The following is a 21,187-nucleotide window of genomic DNA, read 5'->3' as shown; positions in this document are numbered from 1 at the left end:
ATGTTTTAGGAATTTCCATGACGTAATATTCAGTAGACCCGAACGGTTTCTACATGACGTTTGACCAGGCGAACAACCGTCTGTAACAGTATGGTGTCATAATAATAGAGCAAGCTAGGCTGTTTAGTGTGTATACAACATGTATAGCATGCACTGAGTCAGTATCATGAATAAGCCTAGTATCCTAAAGTTTTTTATCAGTCTCAAATGATTGTGAAGACGTTACTGACAAGGAGAAAAAAGATAGCCCAAGCCTATATATATATAGAGTTGAACAAGTTAGCGCATCAAGAAAAACCGAACTAAACACAAAAATAAATTTGTTAATCGATGGATAATTCGTTAGTGGACATTTACCACCTGCACATTTTCGGTGTTAGGGATAGGTTAGGAGGGATGCAACCTAATTCGTACCATGAACAATTCGTACCGTCAGTTCGTACCTTGAAAAGATCGAGAGAAAAAATTAAAAAAAGCCGAAGTCGCTGATCGCAGTTTCCGCAAACATTTTAAAACTTTCCGCAAACAAACAAAAACTCTTAGGATCATTACCAGAAATTTTAAAATGTTTGCGGAAACTCCGATCAACCCTAACCCTTTTAAAATGTTTGCGGAAACTCCGATCAACCTAAACCCTAACCCTTTTAAAATGTTTTGCGGAAACTGCGATCAGAGACTTCGGCAAACTCTTAGTCTTAGGATCATTACCGGAAATTTAAAAATGTTTGCGGAAAAGCGGAAACTGCGATCAGCGACTTCGGCTTTGTTCTATTTTTTTCTCTCAATCTTTTCAGTTTGTTTGTTTGCGGAAACACCCTAACCCCTATCCATTTTAAAACGTTTGCGGAAACTCCGATCAACATTAAACCTAACCCTTTTAAAATGTTTGCGGAAACTGCGATCAGCGACTTCGGCAAACTTTTAGGATCATTACCGGAAATTTTAAAATGTTTGCGGAAACTGCGGAAAAACGGAAACTGCGATCAGCGATGTTCTATTTTTTTCTCTCGCCTTTTCAGTTTGTTTGTTTGCAGATATGTTTGCGGATACCGATACTCCGATACCCTAACCTTTTTTAAATGTTTGCCGAAACTGCGATCAGCGACTTCGACTTTTTTTAATTTTTTCTCTCGATCTTTTCAAGGTACGAACTGACGGTACGAATTGTTCATGGTACGAATTAGGTTGCACCCGGTTAGGAGTCCGGGTGGGAAAGATGAAAGTGGTAATTGATAAATAATGTCCAGGATTCCAGGTGGTAAATGTCCCAGAACCGACTAACTGACAAGCAGGTTTTTAGCTGGACAGTGAACGCAGGAAGTAAACTATGTTATTGCAAAATATGTGCTGCTTCCGCCTACTGTTCTAATAAAACATCGTTGCTTCGACATACTGTACCAGTGCTACTGAAAAAAATCGAGATTAAAATAACATTAATTGAGATTACAATAACTTTAAAGTTGTATTGGCACCTTTTTTAACTTAAATAACGTCAAAAATAACCTCGCCTATTAAGGAAATTTTGTAGGATTTCCAATTGAGAAAAAAGAGATTTTTCAGGACAAAAAAGGAAACTGAAGAGGATTTATCAATTGTCAGAAGTGGAAGGACTGCCGGGTAGACTGCAAGCTTCGGCTGTCACAAAACCTTCATCTAGTTACTAGTATGAGAGCTCCACGATAAGTTAACGAAGTACTTTATCAATTTAAGGCACTACAGTATACCAACTTTCAACTAAAGCCATACTGTTTTTTTTATCCATTTCCTTCAACCATTTGTGCTTTCTGACTCAGATTGTCCTTTGGTGCTATGCTGCAACGAAATCGAAACTTTCAGAGTTCTGTTACAGGGGCTATTCCAGTGGCGTATTCTCCATGCATGCAAGGCATGCACTGCATGCCTTACAACTCTGATGAAATCAGAAATCTTTCAGAAACAACGAATTTATGCGTAGAAATTGAAAATGTTAATAGCAGAACCACCTCGCTCTCTTAATTTCAATATTCGAAACAACTGTTCGTTTTCAAAATTTGGAAACTTTGCTGACCCTGATAATACAATTTGCCTATTCGTCGCTCTTTTACAACAGCGCGGCGGAAATGGAACCAAGGCATGCAGATTTGAAATTGCATGCAAAACAAAAGTCACGATCTCGAAACAGGGTTGCCAGATTGGTATTTTTAAGGCCAAATTTCAGAAATTTGGGGTTTTTAAAAAGTGCTTGGCTGGACTATTTTTGTTTGGACGCTTGGTCTTTTGTAATTTTCCGATTGGCATTTGTTTGGCCTTTTTTCTTTTGGTCCTCATAGTTTAAGTCCTTGCGGTTTTCTACTGTAGATAGTATGATATACTTGAGACCTAAGCACAGCAGTTTAAAAGATCATGAAGAAAACGGGTCGGGTGTGTATGCTAAAGGCCATACACGTACCGCTGCATAGCGCTTCAAGTCCGCTTTCCTGCAATGCAGGATAAAGATATAAAATTAAGACATTGATTCATGGTGCGTTCCAAACCTCATTTTTTGCAAAACAGCTCAAACAATTATCAGCTAAGTAAGGCTCAGATTGCAAGAAAAGCTATAAAACCTAAAGCAAATTTGCAAAATTTTCCTGGGGGGGCATGCCCCCAGACCCCCCTACACTGGCTATGACCCTCCTTCCATTGCATGCCTACGAAAATCAACCAGGATACCGGTACGCCACTGGGCTATTCAAATATCATATCACGCCTTTGAGGATTTTGTCAGTTGTCATTGTCATATTTCATTATATAACTCGACGAAGTCATATTGTATTTGAACAGCTCTTTACATCATTCTTAATTAAAGTCGTCGTTGAAATAATAAATTCCTTCGAAAACTGTCGTGATTCTTTAAGCTAATAGTCAAGCGTTTCAAAAAAGAATTTTTCACTGTTTTCTGAGAAAGGCATCAGCAGTGAGAAATATTGCCATTTCATGTTTTACCGTTAGTTAAAATTCAGCCTATTAATGGATTTGATATTTCTAAGAGATTTTCATTGACATTTAATTGCGTAAACGTCATACTTCAGTTACCAAAGCGATACCCACATTGAGATCGAAAGATAGGTCAAATTTCCAACGAATTACATACATACTTGAAATATCATGAGCTTAGGCTACATCGAGCACTCTTCATCGCAGGGATGCCAGCGACAAATTTCCAATAAACTTAGATTGTGTGCTAAAAAAAACCCAGATGAGGCAAAAAAAAACCCAGGTCCAGAAAATATGTAGTAAAGCGGTTAAAAAAACCTAAACAAATACTACTCCAATATTAGTCATCCACATTTCCATAAAGTTGGATCATTTCTTCCTTCCTTCCATCATGTGCCTCACTAACTGCAGTAGCTGATGCAAAAAACATTACCGGTACCTTATCATTTTTGTGTCGGCTGCATAGTCGAGTGGTGAGAGCCCTGAAACGGCAATCGAAAGGGCGCCGGTTCGACACCGCCAAATCTTCAACCACCAGGTGTAGCCTAAGCCTGAATACCACAAACAACCATCATTTTTGTGTTGCAGTATGGACCATTTATTGAAGATCCCAGTGTCTTAATACCGTGCAAGCTTTGTACAAAGTTAAAAACCAAAAAAAACTAGATTTGCCTAAATTTGAAATAAAAAAACTTAAAACCCAGATGTGGTCAAAAAAACCCAGATCTAGGTGGAAAAACCAAGCTCTGGCATCCTTGCTTCATCGTAAAGTTTTTTTTTTATAATGCACAAACACGAGTGAACTACTCCAAATATTCATCCGCATCTGAAAGTTGTCGGCTATTTTTTCAAAAATACATTGCTTGAATTACTTTTGTCGTGCGCACTGTTCTCCCTTTTCTACTAGGCTGTTTTAATTGCGTTGCGTCAAATTCACGTACTATGTACTGGTGTCCGACGTTTTCTTCGTAAACAGTTCTTCGTAAAGCAATTCTTCGTAAGCAATTTTTCGTAAAACAATTCTTCGTAAAGGTAATTCTTTGTAAAACAATTCTTCCCAAAGCATTTATTCGTGCATGCAATGGAGATTTGATGTATACGAAGAAATGCTTTACGAAAAATTCTTTTACGGATTTCATTTCACCAACAACTGTTTACGAACAATTGTTTTACGAAGAATTGCTTACGAAGAATTGCTTTACGAAGAATTGTTTACGAAGAATTCGCCTATAACCCTATGTACTTTATGAGACTGTGTTGCATTTTGTATTGAGTGCAATATTAGCCAACCAGTATGCGCTTCAGTCAGAGAAAGAAGCAGTTCTGAAGTTAATCTTTCTCGCGATGTTAGTAGGTTACAATTAGTCCAGATGCTTTTTTAGCGTCCTGCGGTCTTACGTGTTTTCTATGTCTTGTTACAGTCAGGAAACCTGTTTAGAACATTGTGTCGCTCAGACAGGTGAGGCGCTAGCTGGGAATTCTTCAAGCTTCAAATATTTGTTTAATTTTGTGCATGTCTTCAAATATTTGTGCTTTAAGACGTGGTTAGGCATTTGTGTGTTTGTTTAGGCAATACGTAGTTTTACGTCTCTTTAACGTCGTACCTCACATGTTGAATGCCACAGCGCTTTTTGTATATCGATTGCGAGCGCGGCTCTGGGCATTTCTAGCAACTTTGAAAACCTTTAAACAGACGCGTCGAGCCCATACATACAGATGTACACAGAATTAGAGAAACAGAACGATTAGTTGTGGTGACAAGTTTAATTTATGATTTGAATTGCGTTCTATTCTTGGAAAGATGGTTGCAACCCTTTAAGTTTATGTGATGGATTCATTTCTACAATAAATTTACACGTATAATCAAGAAGTATAGACTTTGTTCTCGGTTCATTCCCGCCGCACCACCGCGCATGGAATGTCGCTGTAGGATACTTATTCACAGCTAGGTATGGGCTGATAGTCAAATCTATGCGACGACCGCTACATAAATTGGTATGTTACAATATACAATATAGTTACAATTATATATGCAAGAACTATTTTTTGCGGACAGTCACTTCATTCTAAGCAGATGGCTTGATCCTCCTGTATGAAATAATCGCTGGAGTGAAGTGAAAGATTTAACTACCCATACCCAAGTAGGCTATATTATAATTTCTTCGGGTTTCCTTGGTGGTATAGGACAGGGGTCGCGAAACCTTCCACTCTGGGTCGTAAATAATTCAAATTACCAATTAATACATTTGTGTGCACACCGGTAGGCCTGCGCATGGTTTAGGAGCGTAGGCGCAATACCTGTCATCGATAATGCAGTCACTTTATTTTTTACAAGATGATATAGATTGAAACTATAAAACAGCAGCCTAAATCTACTGTAATTGCAGTAGACCTTCTGGACTAGACGCTTGCTGCGGAAATTGCTCAGTTTTGTACAAAGTTCAATATTTTAGCAAGTTTTCGTAATTTGACCAAAGTTTGTCAAATCCTGGATGTTGAATTGCCGTTTCGGTTAGTCGTTGATCGATTCTGTTGCTCTGCTCACGTGACAGAAGATGCTTCCAATCACCAACCACTCCTTTCCGCAAAAAGGGTTTATCTTTCGGTCTTTCGTAAGACTGAAATACAATGATCAGGACGGTTATTTATAGACGTACCGGTAGTTATATTTATAGGTTTTGATTAGGAATGGCAATTGCCTCCCCCTGAAATATAGCCTACTAAATAAGAATTTTGCTCTCAGTTACAGTAGGCTACGATATCATTTGACAAAGTTTTAGGCTACTATTGGTTTAGGCTGAAAGTAGGCTACTCTCAAAATGCGCTGATGTAAGGTATTTTTTCCAAACTTTTACTGGGTATGACCCCTGTGGGTGCTCCGTCTTCGGTGACTTCTTGCCGGGGTCACTCACATATCCAAAAAGTACTTAGGCTACCTCCAGAAATTTTGTGCTTGCTACGCCCCTAGTTACCACCCATGCTTTCATCAGCTAAAATATTTAGGTTGCAATAGGCCTACTTTCCAATCAGCGTTAGTCTACAATTTCTTGGCCATTAGGCCTATTTGATTAAAAGTTACAAGCATGGCAATATTTAAACTGTTGAATTTTAAAATACAAAAACTTCTAGATGCTACACTATTTTAAGTTAAGACGTAAAAACAGGCTAACTGAATCTGTAGGCAGTAGTTTTTTGGGACTCATTATAGCAGGGTCCAAATTTTCTAAATCAACACGTCGCTAAAGAAATTATTAAAACATATCAAGGGAAAGTATTAGGCTACTAAAATCATCAAAGAGAGAGCTGATTTTGGTGTTTATTATAAAAAAAAATCAAGACTTGGCTCTGAACAAACAAATAAATTAGACTTTAGAAGCCAACACACATTGGTATATCTAAACCAGTGGTTTTCAACCAGGGTTCCGCGGAACCCTAAGGTTCCGCCAGTAAGTCTAGGGATTCCGCAAGTTTACATTCAAATCCGAGAGTCTATTTTATTATTACAGGCTATGCATATTGTTTAAATATAATCAAATATTAATTAGATTTGCCACTATTAATAAATTTGCTACACTTTAACACGTTCGCTGCTATCTCGAATTTTCGTTGTTTTCTTGTGGTGCGATTACTTTTAACTTTCTGCGTTCCCGCCAAAGAAACACCATGCTCAAGTTTCTCATTGAATTTTTTATGAAAATAAATGTGATTTTTTACAGTTTGTATTTTTATTGTACATCGATAAATCTGAACATGAGTACGGTATTTTAATTTAATTTTATTAGTCAAACGATTTTTTTTGCATAAGGCAATTAAATTATTGAACAGGGGTTCCTCGAGCTTTTGGAATGTTTCATTGGGTTCCGTTCCACCACAAAGGTTGAAAACCACTGATCTAAAGAATAGGCTACACGATGGTTATAGCCTACATCAAATTCACGGCTCTTGTGGAAAACTTCCAGGATTGTAAAATCATTCCGGGTCCAAAATTACCCCCTGAACTTCTGTATCAACTTTACTGCTTGTTCTGAGTGCACAGCCAACTTTACTGCTTGTTTTGAGTGCACAGCCAACTTTACTGATTGTTTTGAGTGCACAGCCAACTTTACTGCTTGTTTTGAGTGCACAGCCAACTTTACTGCTCGTTCTGAGTGCACAGCCAACTTTACTGCTTGTTTTGAGTGCACAGCCAACTTTACTGCTTGTTTTAAGTGCACAGGCAACTTTACTGCTTGTTCTGAGTGCACAGCCAACTTTACTGCTTGTTTTGAGCGCACAGCCAACTTTACTGCTTGTTTTGAGTGCACAGCCAACTTTACTGCTTGTTTTGAGTGCACAGCCAACTTTACTGCTTGTTCTGAGTGCACAGTCAACTTTACTGCTTGTTTTGAGCGCACAGCCAACTTTACTGCTTGTTTTGAGTGCACAGCCAACTTTACTGCTTGTTCTGAGTGCACAGCCAACTTTACTGCTTGTTTTAAGTGCACAGCCAACTTTACTGCTTGTTCTGAGTGCACAGCCAACTTTACTGCTTGTTCTGAGTGCACAGCCAACTTTACTGCTTGTTCTGAGTGCACAGCCAACTTTACTGCTTGTTTTAAGTGCACAGCCAACTTTACTGCTTGTTCTGAGTGCACAGCCAACTTTACTGCTTGTTTTGAGCGCACAGCCAACTTTACTGCTTGTTTTGAGTGCACAGCCAACTTTACTGCTTGTTCTGAGTGCACAGCCAACTTTACTGCTTGTTTTAAGTGCACAGCCAACTTTACTGCTTGTTTTGAGTGCACAGCCAACTTTACTGCTTGTTCTGAGTGCACAGCCAACTTTACTGATTGTTCTGAGTGCACAGCCAACTTTACTGCTTGTTTTAAGTGCACAGCCAACTTTACTGCTTGTTCTGAGTGCACAGCCAACTTTACTGCTTGTTTTGAGCGCACAGCCAACTTTACTGCTTGTTCTGAGTGCACAGCCAACTCTACTGCTTGTTTTGAGCGCACAGCCAACTTTACTGCTTGTTTTGAGTGCACAGCCAACTTTACTGCTTGTTTTGAGTGCACAGCCAACTTTACTGCTTGTTTTGAGTGCACAGCCAACTTTACTGCTTGTTCTGAGTGCACAGCCAACTTTACTGCTTGTTCTGAGTGCACAGCCAACTTTACTGCTTGTTCTGAGTGCACAGCCAACTTTGCTGCTTGTTTTGAGCGCACAGTCTACTTTCCTGCTTGTTTTGAGTGCGCAGCTTTGTGCTAATCTTTAAGAAGGAACCGCTATGCCATATGCTTATCTTTATAGGGCTGTGAAGTCGGGCGAAAAATCTACGACTTTTCGATTTATAACTAGCCGACGTAGACTTCTTGATTTATAACTGGCGGACTTAGACTTCAGTGTTGCCTGACTTTTTTTAATTTTTAAATTATTTAAAAGAGTAGGCTAATCAGTAGTTTTGTCTAAAGTAGCCTAGTGCATTAAAGTTGTGGTATTGTAAGTAATAGAGTTTTGGTCTGATTTATCATGAGCCAATTGAAGCAGTTTAAAGTTGCAAACAAAAAGATTGCAAAAATGTTTTTTTATGGTTTATCGTTTTGTATCGAGTGGGAGTCGACGTTTTTTAACTACTCCAAACACGCCAAAATCCACTCTAACCCACTCCACAGCCGTCAGCCCCGATAGCTCAGTTGGCTAGCGCGTGACTTCGTGAACGAAGAAGCTTCAAGATCAAGCGCCGCTGGACCCACTCTGGGGGTATGCGCTTGAGCAACGCATTCTAAGAACTGCTCTCCATTCAGCGGCACCTAATGCAAGGAATATTTCCCCGGCAACACTTCAATAATCGAAAATTTCACTCTGTCAATCTCGGTAACCGGCCCGGCGTCGAAAGTCCGCTGGAGGCAACTGCCTGATCGAGTGCCACGAGCCCACGATACTAGTTGTTTGAAAGATTATTCGACTGTACTGTACACCAGTGAGAAGAGTATCAATCTTGCTGATTGCCTTGTACACTTGTACAGAGTTATTACAACGGGTCCAACATGAGCGGAAAATATAACGCCCGGATATAACGGAGTAGGCCTACAGGCACTTGTCAAAAAAAAATGGTGCTATTGCAGAATATGTTCCATGCTATGCTCATTCGTTGAATTTAGTTGGTGTATGCGCTGCACAAGCGTGTCCAGAAACAGTTCAGTTCTTTGACTTCGTTGAAAATATCTATGTAGGCTAGGCTATTCTTTGCTGCTTCAACACACCGGTGGTCCGTTCTGGGGTGTTCAGGTGGTGGAGTGCTAAAGAAGCTCTCTGAAACACGATGGTCCGGAAGAGCTGATGCCATTAACGTACGGTAATTAAAGAACGTTTTCTTTTTAAAAAAGAGGCACTGGAGAAACTTGCAAATGACCAAGTGCAAAAGGCAGAATGCCGACAGCAGGCAAATGGACTCTTCGAGAAAATGGAGTTGCTCGAAATTGGAAGCTTAGTGGTTTTTTGAAATAGCTTACTTGGTCGCTTCCAGGAAAGTCAAGCTTCTCTTCAAACAAAGCGGCGAAATCTCAACACTGCTTCAGCGTTGTGTGCCTCTTTGGCAGGATCCCTACAGACTTTCAGAGAACAATTCGCTAAGTTTGAGTCAGAGGCGCAGAAGCTGACTCAAGTGCCGGATTACCGACCAGCAAGCACAAGAAGAATTGTCTAAAATCGAACGCACGATGAGAATGTAGGCAGTGGCCGTTCAGTTTCAGATGCAATGGATAATCAATCAACTAAAGACAGATTCCCAGTGGAAGTTTTCCTTGCAGTATTGGACAGCTTACAATCTGCGCTGGAGCAACGTCGCAATTAAGGCATACACCAATTCGTGAAGCACATTGCTATTGATTGCTCCTCTCCAGAACTCAACTATTTCACTTCAATTAAAGAAAATAATATTGACACCACGTTTCCTAACATTGACAATTTGTCACGCATTTATCTATGTATGATGGTAACTAATTGTAGCCTACTGGAGAGAGATCATTTTCAAAATTGAAGTTGATTAAAAACTAGCCTATCTGCGAAACACGATGGGGCAAGAGCGACTACACTATAATAAAAAAATATCAAATCTATAAAATATTCAATTACTTCCCAGTCGTTATCTGTAGCCTACATCAAATCAATCTGCTACAGGCCCAGTGGCTCCGAGAGGGGGGGGAAGTCGGGCCAGTTTCCCCCCTAGCAAAACATTGTAAAGGAAAAACGAGGAGTTTTTTGTTTTTGCACTTTTGAGGGGGGCCCATTTTTAGTACTAAAGTAAAAATGTACCAACTAAATAATCAACAAATTCTTAAATGAAGTGCGTAGTTCCAAGTATTTTTCAATCATTGTAAATGTCACTCTCGATGCTTCTCATCAAGAACAAATCATTTTCGTGTTAAGGTAGGCGATGTTGAACAGCTTTAAAGGGCGGGGAAACCCAAATTAACTTTGAAGGTTTTTGTTTCAGCGTGATGTCATTATGTACAACATACGTTTTAGCAAAAAAAAAAATCCAAATTTTGTTGCCCTCGTCTCGCCAGGGCCGCTTTTGTTTGATACCCGTCTGCGAGGTCTCGCGCGTATCAAGCTGTGATGCTGTTCGCTGTGACGTTACAAGGTACATATAGTTGTGGCCAAAAATTTAAGACCAGACTTGATTTATGACGATTTTTGCATTACTTCAAAATACTGCATCAGATATTGTTTCAGTTGCATCATCTTTATGCATCATCTTATATCTGATGCAGTATTTTGAAGTAATGCAAAAATCGTCATAAATCAAGTCTGGTCTTAAACTTTTGGCCACAACTATATGTACCTTGTGACGTCACAGCGAACAGCATCACAGCTTGATGTGCGCGAGACGTCGCAAACGGGTATCAGACAAAAGCGGCCCTAGCGAGACGAGGGCAACAAAATTTGGATTATTTTTTTGCTAAAACGCATGTTGTACATAATGACATCACGCTGAAACAAAAAACTCGCAAAAAGTTAATTTGGGTTTCCCCGCCCTTCAAGACGTAAAATCTGAAGCTGAAATGATTTCTGTATCACTGAACGGTTTCGATTGTATTGATAGTTTCAACTTGAAAACTGGCGCTGTTTTAGCTAAGCGGGAACTATTTTTGCTTGACAACTGAACCTCAACTTCAAAATCTGCGTTGGCCAGGCATAGGATGTTGTATCCAACATAAGCTATCTGGGAAAGTTAAACGTATCAGTCCAAGCACGATTAAAAAAAGTAAATCCTGTATATTTTTTGTTTATGGATCATCATCATCATCATCAGTCATTATCTCCGCCTGCAGCAGATTGCACATCAACATGAGTTATTTGCTTCCAAGAGTGGCGATTTTGAGCCAGTGTCGCCAAGTTGAGTCCGGTTCATGATTGGATGTTGTCTTGCCATCGTTTTGATTGCTGCCACGTTTTCTTTTTCCTTCTGTGCAAACTTTGCTGATTCCGAATTGTAATCTTTTAGTGTGGCCGAACAGTTTTAAAACTTTTGATTTTATTAACTTATTGCTGTAATTGGATGTAATTTTGTCATAGTTAAAAGATCTTCTGTTTTCGTGTGGTCAAGTAGCCTTTTATTGGTCATGCTTCTCATGATGTGATTTTGGAAGGTAGTGAGTTTTTTCTTTATTTGAGTTTTTTGTTTTTGGATGTTGTTGCTTAAATCTAGTTGGGACTCACAATGTTGCCTACAGACAGCGTTGTTCAAATGTCTTATCATTTTTGGAGTAATTGATTATTATATATCTGTAAGCTTGTGGCATCTTCCAAGTTATAGCCCAGTCAGAGGAAAAATTCTGATAAATCGAAATAAAGCTGTCCTATATCATTTTGCAAAGAAAATTGACTTCGAGAATGTAATCAAGGCGTGGTGCCGTCAAACCCAATGCTTTACTGTACATTACCCTTTTGCAATTGGAGCTCTAAAGACGTTTCTTAAATGCATCAAGTTGGAACCAACAAGAGTTTGATCGGAAGCTGAGTCAATGCTAAAGTAGCCTACAACTAGCAGTTTTAAATTTGTGACTGTTTTGCATTATGTGGATTACGGTCCTAAACAAGATTCATTGATGAATTTAATGAAATTAAAGGAAGATGTAATCTAAGTAAGAGAAAGTTGAGAAGAGTAGGCTACTACTCGCAAGCTAAAGTTGCAGTGGCAATTATAAATTTAAAAGAAAATGATTTTCTTTTCCTGAGGACAGAACGCTTTTATAACTCCACTTAACTATAGCTGAATCATTCGAAGGAAATGTATTCTACCGTACATTCAAAAGGATTCGATAGTTGTTGGAATTGACAAATGTATCAACAAACTCAAACATATCGTCGATGAGTTTGAAGTTCCATGAAAATTTCATCGTATGTCTGTTGTGCAGTTGCGGCATGTGGGACAAATTTAAACCATTTGTAGGCTACAACAATGACATTTTTCAAGACATTTTGAATGAGTTGGTACTTTTGACAGAATGCCACACAGCAAACTTCAGCTGCAAACCAAAACGAACCACCCCATAATCTCTACACAAGGAATCATTGATTGCAACTTTCGAAATGTTTTTCCAAATAGTTTTGTTATGATTTTTTTGTGTTCCGGTAGCTACCTCCAACGGTTGTGCTTTGAGAACGTGATTTTAGCAATTACTAAAATTTGTAAAAAATTGTTTGCGCTCCAGTAGGCCTATGACTAAAAACCGATTGAAAAGCCTAACTATACATGTTGTGCACCAATTCAGACGTCGCAAAATTTTATCATTTGATGCTGTGATCCGTAACTTTGCATTGCAAAAAGTCCAGAAAGGATTGAATTAAATCAGGGATGTCCAAAGTCCGGCCCGCGGGCCAACTCCGGCTCACGAGATGTTTTTGTATGGCCCGTGCTTGTTGTACAAGTACAATGTGTTATTTTTGGCCTGCAGACACACAAAAATTATATAAATTCAACTTGCCGTTTTCAGAAAAATTATTGTAGCTGTTGGCACGCGAACACTTATTATCAAATCTGGCTCGCGTGGGAAAAAGTTTGGACACTCCTGAATTAAATGCTTGGTTGAACTATTTTCGTTGACTATCGGCCTATTGTGTGTTTACAAAGCTTTCTAGACAAAATAGTTTGCCTTTATGGCATTTTTGCTGCAAGTGTAATCCAGTGATTATAATATTATATTGATGATTTTTACATTGAACGAAGTTCTTTTCATGTTGAGGAAAGTAGGCTAATTTCAACTTAACACAAACATGCAATGCAATATTTTCTAAAAAATATTATAGGGCCCATTTTTCGTGTTGTTTCCCGACCAGTGCTGACTTCTCTCGGAGGCCCTGTACAGGCCCCGCACTTGGTTAATCCGGCACTGGTTCGAGGATAAATATTCAAAACAAAACCAGCCGTGAGCTTATATTGTAGTAAGCTAGATTGCACAGTTGAAACATTACCAATTTGATTTCTTCTTTTTTCATTGCTTTAAAGGAAGATAGCTCAACAACTTTTTCGAGCAATTTTCCATCATTTTTCTCTAATTTTTCCTTCCACGAAGCACCAAGAAAATCTCCAACTTTCAAGACTTCTCTAGGTACAGTAAAGCAGTTAGCCTATAGGTAATGTAGGCCTACACAAATTTTTGGTAGGTTAAACTAGCGCTGTTCGAATCAAAACTACTTCGAAATATTTCGTTGTAACCTAAAGTCTCTGGCTTAGGTGGTTCTATTTTGAATTAAGTTCCTCGGTGAAGAATGTTGTTTCAACATCGAAGTAATTTTTTTGTCAAGTCGAAAATAAATCCAATCGAGCGAGATTGTTTGTTTGTATTGTTTGTAATAAATAAATTTCATTTTGAACATCTGACCAGTACAAAAGCTTATTTGAAAAAAAGACATTTTGGAATTATAATATGCTTAGTTATTTATTAATTACGTACTCTACATTGTGCTTGTTGTCATTGTGTTTTTTTATAAGCTTTTCTTCAGATTAAGCTTAAATAGAAACGTATGTTTGTTGTAACAGATCCAAGCGATTGCATGCGATGTTTGTACTTTGTATATTAGCTTAGCAATAATAAGGTTATAATAATCATGTTTAATTTTGCGCCCTTCGGTGTAACGTAGGCCTAGTCTCCAGAGCATTACAAATTACATATACGCAACCAGCAGGCAGCTAGAAGCAACAAATGAACATGTAAAATCATCGAGTCACAATCCTCAATTCATGCATTAAATGATTAAGATTTTCGAGGAGTTGAAACCAAGTGCCACAAGCCCCAAAGTAGGCTATAAGTTACCACCTGACAGAATTTCAGACCAACAACCCCCTTAGCCCGACTTGTGTGTGTCAGCAAATGCCAAAACGTAAATGTTGTTAGGCTTATAAGACTTCTCAGATCAAGATTTTGAAGCATACCCTTTATCAATTCGAGAGGAGTCCAACAATCAAACAAACTCACTCTTTAAGGTTTGACTTCATGTCTTCGTAGAGCATAAATAGAATATTTTCTTGTTGTAGACTGCGCTGGTACCATTCTGCTGTCATTTTAAAGTAATCTCCCCAGTCACAACGTCCAAGCATAAACAGTTCAAAAAAATCGTCAAATTTTCCTTCGGGCCACTCGTAGACTTTGTAACCGACGGTATGATAGTAGAAGGATGTAACACAATCTTTAGGATTCCTCACTATTTAAAAGTGTACGGGAAGATGATCAAGTTGAGTATTTGAATTATATTAACTAAGTAGGCTAGCTACAGAAGTTAATAAGCTATTTTTCAATGGATATCGTAACTTGATAAAAAGTTGCATTCAATGATGAAAATAAACAATAAATACTATTAATACTACAAAAAGTGCTTAATGTCAAGCAAAAGGCCATAATAATGCCCAAACGCTTAGTTTTGAGCCCACAGAAAGAACTGATAGTCTATAGTTATAGTCTATACAGTATTAACTTAAAATCTTCTAAATGTAGTCAATAATATGAACAATTACATTTATTAACCCTTAACATACCAAGCCTAGCTCACCAACGTCGTTTACCAAGGTGGGGTCCTCCAAGGACCCCATCGTTTTTATTGCTTAAAGTATACAGTATATACAGAGTCATCAATAATTAACGTTACAACTTCAAAAAAATGTATTTAACAAATGGTAGATAAAAATTGAGTAATAAACATATAATATTATTGTCAAATAAATAAATATTTAGGAAAAACAAGTTTTACTCATTGTGTCGGCCATTTGCGTCGATAATAAGTCGGAGACGCTTCGAAAAGGACCTGCAAGAGTCATGAATAGCTCTTTGAGGTATTTTGGCTCATTCTTTTTTCAGATTAGCCTTCAGTGCTTCCAAACTTTGGTGGTGTTTAGTCGAAACCCTGCTCACCAGGTAAGACCAGATGCCAAAGTCTAGGGGTTCAGGTTTGGGGATGAAGGAAGCCATTCTTCCTTGGAAATGACAAACGGCAAATTGGCTGAGCCAGTTTTGCGTTCTCTCACAATACATACAATCAGTATACTGGCACACTAAAGCACAAGAGCCAACTTGTAGTCTACTTTCTTTATCCTTAGGCTACTTAGATTACAGTTTATACAGCTTATGTAACAAAGGAAGATTGCTGAAATTGTAAGTAAAGCAGATGCCATTTTTATGACACTGTAACAAATCCCTGTTTTAACCCATGTGTTATAAAAACTAAAATTTTAGTCTTAGCATCACATACAGTATAATAATATGTGTTTCTACAAATTACTTGGACAAAGGAATCATAAACACACAGTTCATTCACTGTCATCTTCACATTCTTTTGCACTTGTCACAGTTGTGTTGGTGACTCGGTGCTGTTCGCAAAGGAAACGTTTGCATTTGGAGCATATAATGTTAACTTTTCTATTGTTGTTTCAAGGACATTGAAAACATCTTCTTCTCTTCCGTCTCACTAGCTGCCTTGACGTTAAGAATATATTTGAAGCTTCGTGTTTCGAGCTACAGAAACTCCCATACCTTCAATAGCTCTAACGATGTGAAGCTGAAAACCAGATGGATTACATGCTCTGCGCAAGACATTAGGTTTCGTTAATTCTTTGCCTAACTCCATCAAGAAATAATATCCTCGATTAGATTTTCTACTGTTCCAGTCTCTGTTTTTGAACACCCAAGTGATATAGGAACTCACGGCTCCAATGTCAAGCACGTTCATAAAAAGTCGGAAAGGCCATCTTGACATTCGTCTGGCACAAGAATATTCACTCACCAACTTGTATGCATCATCCTTTTGTGCAGTTATATTCAAGTATCATGTTGGGTTTCTTGTGATCTTCATTAGATAGTGAATCATCAAGATACTGAGAAGATAGTAAACGAACCGTCTTGTTTTTTTAGACACATAGCTTACAACTGACAGTTTATCTGAAAAGATAAAGTTTGACGATAAAAAATATCGTCCCTTCGCAACTTCCATAACTGAAGGAATATCTGACTTTTTTGCTCAGTGTTCCTGTCTTGGTGATATTTTTCTAGAGCAAAAATTCTGCAGTTGGCACTGATGTAAAAAAAAATATCTGTGGTAACACTTCTTCCAGTTGCAAACAGTGATTTCATCATGTCACACAGTACACACAACCAGACGTCCTTGATTTTTCTCTGGTGCACTCCCAAGAAGTTTTCCAGTATAGACTTGGAGATTATAGGCTACAGGTAAGTGGTTTTCACGTCTTCAGCTGCCCACACTTTAATTCCCAATCTTGCTGGTTTTGATTTCATGTACTGTCTCATTGGAAATTTTCCTCGGAAAGAGACTAATTGTTCAAACGGCTTACAGATTTTTTTGCAGTTTTCTACAAATCCATCCCAAATTTCGCGAAAAGCTGCAAGTTTAGCATTTTCATTTCTTTGACCACGTGTTGATTTGTCATCAAATTCTTAAACTCTGGCAAAATGTAAGGCTATTTTTCGCGTGAAGTTAACCGGATAATATTCAGCATTTGTAACCTAATATACCAAGGGGGTCCATCCCATCAGGACCCCAGGTAACGTTATGCTGTTTTTTGCATATGTTTCAAATATTTTTTTAATTTTTGTTGCACTATACTGAACTTGCTTAAATTTATGACACATACACAGATAATGAGAAAAGTTGTTGCTATAGGTAAGGCGGGAGATAAAGAAATTCACCTCTGGGGTCCCTACGAGACCCCGCATATTTGTCACTAACCATTAGGCTACATTTCTTACCTAAACATATATATTTTGCTTTTGAACTTTGAGGCAGCAGCTCATATCGTAGATGAGATTTTATACACCGCGGTTTTGAAAACTCTTTTGTTTTTTCTCCTCCAATTATATCAATGAAAGCGAAATGGTTGGCAATATTGTCTCCTTCAGGAAGATTGTTGCCGTCATTTCTCATCAAGTACAAGATGTTGTTTAGCCATGTTGTACCACACTTGGCGTACGTCACCACAAAAATATCATCATCATCAGGCTTGTATTTTACAGCAGAGTCGAATGCTTCCTGACAGCCTGAAGGATACAATGGATAAACTCCTTCAATAAGCGGATGTGTAACGTAATTGTAAGTAGGCAATTTTACGTTAGCAAGCACTTCAGGTATATCATGATTGGCAATTTCCATTCTTGTGTATAAAGTCTATTTTTTCAAACAAAGTTTATACATCAAACCTACATCAATATAAGATAGATTAAAGCATATTGTCGTCTGCATGGCGGTGGAAACACAAGGAAAATTTTTGTGTCCGAGGTAATTTTTTTTCGTTTGGTGTAGATGTCTTTTCGTTTGTGCCAGCCGCCAGATTTTGTTCAGCGAATGGGATTAACTAAACATCTCTGTGGCTAGTTGTTCAGGGCCGTGGAGTCAGGCAAAAATATACTACTCCGACTCGTCGGTTTATAACTGGCCCACTCCGACTCCGCACACGTCAAAATCTTTCAGACTCCGGCTCCACAGCCATGGTAATTAAATGGTGAATTGAGAGAAAAATGAAAACATATGCAATCAAGTTTTGTCTTCTCATTCTGACGTCAGTAGGCTACTCACTATCTCGATCTCCCCATTCCTTTTACCTGGATCCGTCACTGGCTACTGGTAAGCAAAACTTAAACAGCAATACATATCAGTGCCTCCGACTACTGTTAACAGTGAGAGTATTACATAGCTAAAGGCCGCATAAATTTAATTAAAGAAATTCCTCTTCTTTTAAACTTTTCTATAGCTTGTCAGTCTGTTGTTCAGTTGCATATACAAAATATTTCTGGGTGGAGGGGCAATTTCCCGTAAACGAGACCATGCCCCTGCGCCCTCTAGAACATTTTCAGATCTGCCACAAGCTCCTGTGCTAAACTGGTACTGGTGATGATCTAGTCTGGTTCAGTTTTTTTGTACAAAATGTTTTTTACAAGACCCTGCATTCACAGAATAAGTGACGAATGACGTCAATATACAGTAAATTAAAGTGACGGTTTTGCTTTGTTTGCTCCATTTCTGTTATGAAAGATTGAACCCATTCAGGTTACTTTTAATCGATTGAGTGAATATCAGCTTCAAAATATGCAGACCTTATGAATGCAGACCGTGACCTATGCAGATTGCAGAGCTTAGGAATGCAGACCTTATGAATGCAGACCGTGACCTATGCAGAGCTTAGGAATGCAGACCGTGACCTACAGTGCAGACCCTTTAACAGTTAAAGTTTAACTAGTGTACTCGGTAGGCTAAAGGTGAAATCAAAATATTTTTTCTTATTTGCAAATTGGTCTAACTAAATCCTGTTCTTACCTTATATGCTCATTGCTCATGTTTGCATGTTTGCATGCTGCATGCTGGTCTTGGTCGTATTACGATACTTTTAATGCTTCATTTACCTAGATTGCTAACTGTTCTGTTCAACAATGCTGTTTATTGCTACAGTCATGACGTTAAATTTAAAATGTCTGACGCTGCAATCTAAGAAGCTTAATTGATGTCAGGCGATAGTCAGCATCTTGATTTGCAAACCGCAACAGTGGTGCCACTCCTAATGTTTTTCCACTAGATCTAGTGTTTTTGGATTGTATCTAGTGTTCTAGTGTTTTTTTGCTATCTAGTGTTTGTTTAGCGATTTAGTGCTATGTTGGTGTGCATAACTTTGGACAGTGTTCAAAGTAGCGGGGGTTACAACTCCCCCCCCTTTAGCACGCGTGTGACGTCACGATATTGAGAATGATGCTTTCAGTCTCTATGTCTCTAAAACAAAGTTTGCCTAATTTTAAACAAAACTGCATTAAAAGAGCGAGTTTTGCCAATACCAATTATTCAAACATCTCAGCCAGGAATTAGCAACAAGAAAATATAGAGACTTAGCTTTATTACTGAAAAATGCCCAAGAAAACATGAGCTCATCCTTTTGCTATGCCACCGGACAGCATCATTTTACAGGAATATTTGTGCCCACATTTTTGTTGAAAATGCTCTCAGAATGCACCAAATTCAAAGTAATTTTTCAAATTTTTCTGAGGGAGGCCCCCCAGACCCCCCGCCGCTGGGTGGCGCCTTTGGCGAAGACGCCGGCGGGCTTCGCCCGCCGGCCGTCAACCCCCCCCCCTTCACACTTCCTGGCTACGCCACTGGCCCCACCTATTTTTTGTTTGGCTGCACAATGTGTTTGTAGTGCTTTTCAAAGTGGACAGCGAGTTTTCTGTCTGGTTCCACCCAATGATGACCAAATTTGAGATATTTAGCATAAATACTTTAAAGAATACACACAAAGGAATGTGAAAAGTGTTCAAAGTAGACTACAGTAGGTAGCGTAGCCTACCTTGTGGTAGGCTCAGTAACGTAGCCAGGAATTTTGAAAGGGGGGAGTTTTGACCACCCAGCGGCGGGGAGTCTGGGGGCCTCCCCAAAAAAATTTTGAAAAATTACTTTGAATTTGGTACATTCTGAGAGCATTTTCAATAAAAATGTGGGTACGAATATTCCTGTAAAATGGTGCTGTTCGGTAGCATAGCAAATGGATAAGATCATGTTTTCTTCAGCATTTTTCGGAAATAAAGCTAAGTTCCTGGCTGAGATATTTGAATGTTTGGTATTGGCAAAACTCGCTCTTTTAATGCAATTTTGTTTAAAATTAGGCAATTTTTTTTTAGACTGAAAGCATGATTCTCAATATCGTGACGTCACACGCGTGCCAAAGGGGGGGGGGGTTGTAACCCCCAACCCCCCCCCCCCCCCCCTGGCTACGCCACTGGGTAGGCTTACATTTCGTCGGCCTACATTTGGTGAGTGTGGACTGTGGAGTTCTTAGACTACACTACCTAAGAGATTGTGAGTAATATTGCGTTTTTGACAATATATTTGCAAAGGCCAAACTTGGGGAAAATTTGGGCAAATTTCGTTCGCCCCCCAAAAATGTTTTACTCTCCTACGGCTATGACTTCAGGGCTCTCACTTTCAAGGAGATTCAGTTCTATTTTGAAATTTTAAGGACTTTTAACACTCACTAACGCCATTGGCTGTCATTTTTTTACATTATGCATGTAAATGATCGTGTATCTATGATACTAGTGTTTTTTTTTGTGAATCTAGTTTTTTTTTTCAGTCATATCTAGTACTTTTCCATGACAAGGGAGTGGCAACATTGAATCGCAAGCTTGTTTGGTGCTGCCAGACCTTTATATAGCCTAAACCTTTTCGACAGCCAACCAATGAAGCGTGACGTAAAAAACATTCCACTTTACGAACTAGGTTTACAGTGGCAAAGCGCTGTTTTGAACAATCGCTCCTTTCAAGCGTATAATTTGCAACACTACAAATACTTTGATAACTGAGTACAGTGGCGTAGCGTGACTCATTTTGGTTGATTTTGAATCTTTATCTGATAAGTTATTTCTGGTAGTTTCGCATGCTTGTAGCTATTTTGACACAGAGCCGATTACCGAGACTGACAGAGCAGTGCCGGTCTTAGGGTATTTCGAGCCCTGTGCGAAATATACTTTGCGGGCCCAATTAGTCAATGACAATGATCCAATTCAGTAGGATAGCGTAGCTAGGTATTTTAAAAGGGGGGGGGGGGGGTGGTTTGACTGTCGGCGGGCGAAGCCTGATGGCGTGTTTGCCGAAGGCGACACCCAGCGGCGGGGGTTCTGGGTGGGCGTCCCCCAGAAAATTTCGAAAAATTACTTTGAATTTTGGGGCATTCTTAGAGCATGTTCAACAAAAATTTGGGTCT

General features: G+C 38.9%; 1 protein-coding gene across 1 annotated transcript; it reads right to left on the bottom strand.

Annotated features, from left to right (window-relative positions):
* Positions 1-3,068: 3,068 nt before the first annotated feature.
* On the bottom strand, positions 3,069-17,636 carry LOC145766355 (sulfotransferase ssu-1-like). Its single transcript, XM_082578050.1, has 4 exons — positions 17,196-17,636; positions 14,418-14,643; positions 13,414-13,546; positions 3,069-5,573 (listed from the first exon to the last, which is right to left on the bottom strand). Exons 1-4 carry the CDS (start codon positions 17,593-17,595, stop codon positions 5,397-5,399), a joined length of 936 nt encoding a protein of 311 aa, XP_082434176.1. The 5' UTR covers positions 17,596-17,636; the 3' UTR covers positions 3,069-5,396.
* Positions 17,637-21,187: the final 3,551 nt, after the last annotated feature.

This window comes from Aplidium turbinatum, chromosome 3, assembly GCF_918807975.1.
Source record: "Aplidium turbinatum chromosome 3, kaAplTurb1.1, whole genome shotgun sequence".
NCBI lineage: Eukaryota > Metazoa > Chordata > Ascidiacea > Aplousobranchia > Polyclinidae > Aplidium > Aplidium turbinatum.
The sequence above is the reverse complement of the archived record's forward strand: the minus strand, read 5'-3'. Positions and strand labels throughout refer to the sequence as shown.

Excerpts from the sequence above, each read along its gene's own strand:
- LOC145766355 (XM_082578050.1), bottom strand. The coding sequence starts at position 17,595 with ATGGAAATTGCCAATCATGATATACCTGAAGTGCTTGCTAACGTAAAA. Across the intron at positions 13,547-14,417 it reads ATGAAGTCAAACCTTAAAGA|AGAAGTCTTGAAAGTTGGAG; the intron begins GTGAGTTTGTTT and ends TACTGTACCTAG. Across the intron at positions 5,574-13,413 it reads AAAAAGAAGAAATCAAATTG|TCTTACGAAAGACCGAAAGA; the intron begins GTAATGTTTCAA and ends ATTGTATTTCAG.